This window comes from Adiantum capillus-veneris, chromosome 7 (assembly GCF_014529385.1).
Source record: "Adiantum capillus-veneris isolate H3 chromosome 7, ASM1452938v2, whole genome shotgun sequence".
Lineage (NCBI taxonomy): Eukaryota > Viridiplantae > Streptophyta > Polypodiopsida > Polypodiales > Pteridaceae > Adiantum > Adiantum capillus-veneris.
In genome coordinates, this window is record NC_140937.1 from 78,617,114 (window position 1) to 78,618,790 (window position 1,677).

A 1,677-nucleotide genomic window follows, 5' to 3' on the forward strand; every position below is an offset into this window, starting at 1 on the left:
AGGATACAGAGCTTGCACTGGTTTATCTTTCCAAGGATTGCTAACTTCTAATGTGGATTTCGTCCCTAGAGGTTCTGTTATTTCTTCCAGGTTCTGGAAAGCATGGAAGTTGCTAAAACAAAAATGGAATTCTCGAGCTAGCTGGCTCTGCTAAATTCAATTCTGCTTGCAGGAATCAATTTGGTTTGGCAAAGCTGATGTCAAAGGAAATCCTTTTGATGTGGCTAATAGTTCATCAAGGCCTCTAGACAGGTCACCTAAAGCAAAAAAGGCAGGAATTGCTGATGGCATTTTTCCCAGATGCAAGGAAGTTGAAGAATCTTTAATCACATGCTCATTCATTGTAAATACAACTCCCACTTTATTTTTCAGCTACAAAATGTTTCTAGGGTTGAAAGGGACAAACTCGATTGGAGATCCATTTTCCTTGTGGAATGTACTTTCAGTGATGTTCCACTGTGGACCTATATCAAAGGGTTCTTTCTACACCACATTTGGAAAGAAAGGAATAATGCTAACTTTGGCCATTCATTCTCCTACTCTGATATCCCTCTAGCCTTTAGTTTCAAAGTTACTATGAAGGAGATTCTCAATCAGGTAAAAAAAGCTGCAGATGCCGAGGTTTCAACCTTTCAAAAACTTCTGAGATCGCAGAGATGAAAAAAGTTTTTCTTGCCCATTATGATCACACTAGATTGTTTCTTATTTTTAACTACCTCAATGTATGAAATCAATTAGTGCGGATTCCCCTTTCCATCCCAAGGGCCTTTTTGTATTTCTTTCCTTTTATTAATTCAGTTCGTTTATTAAAAAGGAAGAAGGAAGAACTCGGACTAGTGGAATCGGACACTTCTTGCCGTTATGACCGCAACACAATAGTGATATATACGGGATCATTGGGTATGGCTCGCCTCTATTTGGAGCTATGTAGCCTTTTCATGGATTGTGCGATCCCTCAAGGCTCGGCACCGAGCCTTGAGGGCGCTTTGTAGTATGTACATTTATTATGTACAAATGTGAGTCTGGGAAAAGAAAAGGGTATAATCAGTTTGTCAAAACTTGGTCAAAAAGAGTCGAGAGCCGTGCAAGCTTCAAAACTTACTAGCGCATTAAACGTGTTGTAATCTACGCATTGCTGTGGACATTAATACTTTATGAAGAGAAAGTGCGCCACCGCGACGATGCTTGAAGCGTCTCGCATGAGCACCTGGTATCTGTGGACAGTGGCCAGGAGGCGGGCAATTCCAAGCCACGGCGCACACAGGTCAATACGAAGCCTGCTGCTGAGACCCCCACTAAACAAAGTCTACAGATCTTATTGGATGCAGCTGCGCCGGACATGTATAAAATCCCCTTCAGCCAAGACTGCGATTACTGGATGCCTTAAAGACAAGAGCTTCTAGCTTTACATTCCTGTCATGGCATCTGTCCCGCTAGCTGCCTTCGCCAAGCTCATGACGATGCTCCTTCTAGTGGCACTAGCTATGGCTGCCCATTCTGTGACCGCAAGCGCCGGGGCTCCTGCGGAGCGTGTAACGGCGGCAAAGAGAAGCAGCAGCCAGCTGAGGCCTGACTTCGTGGGAACCATCGACGAGCAGAGCCAGGTGGCCACGTCGTCGCTTAGCCTGCAGGCGCACATGGAGGCTCACGGAGAGGGCGACGTATTCGCGGCCAGCA

The 1,677-nt window shown here is 45.1% G+C and overlaps 1 protein-coding gene across 1 annotated transcript in view; it reads left to right on the top strand.

The window, feature by feature from the left end:
• Positions 1-1,370: 1,370 nt before the first annotated feature.
• LOC147454104 (uncharacterized) overlaps positions 1,371-1,677 on the top strand; it is a 900-nt gene continuing 593 nt past the window's right edge. Inside the window, exon 1 of the mRNA XM_086517273.1 lies at positions 1,371-1,677. This exon is cut by the window's right edge and continues 593 nt beyond it. Within this exon, the coding sequence (XP_086373399.1) occupies positions 1,419-1,677 (259 nt within the window). The 5' untranslated portion in view covers positions 1,371-1,418.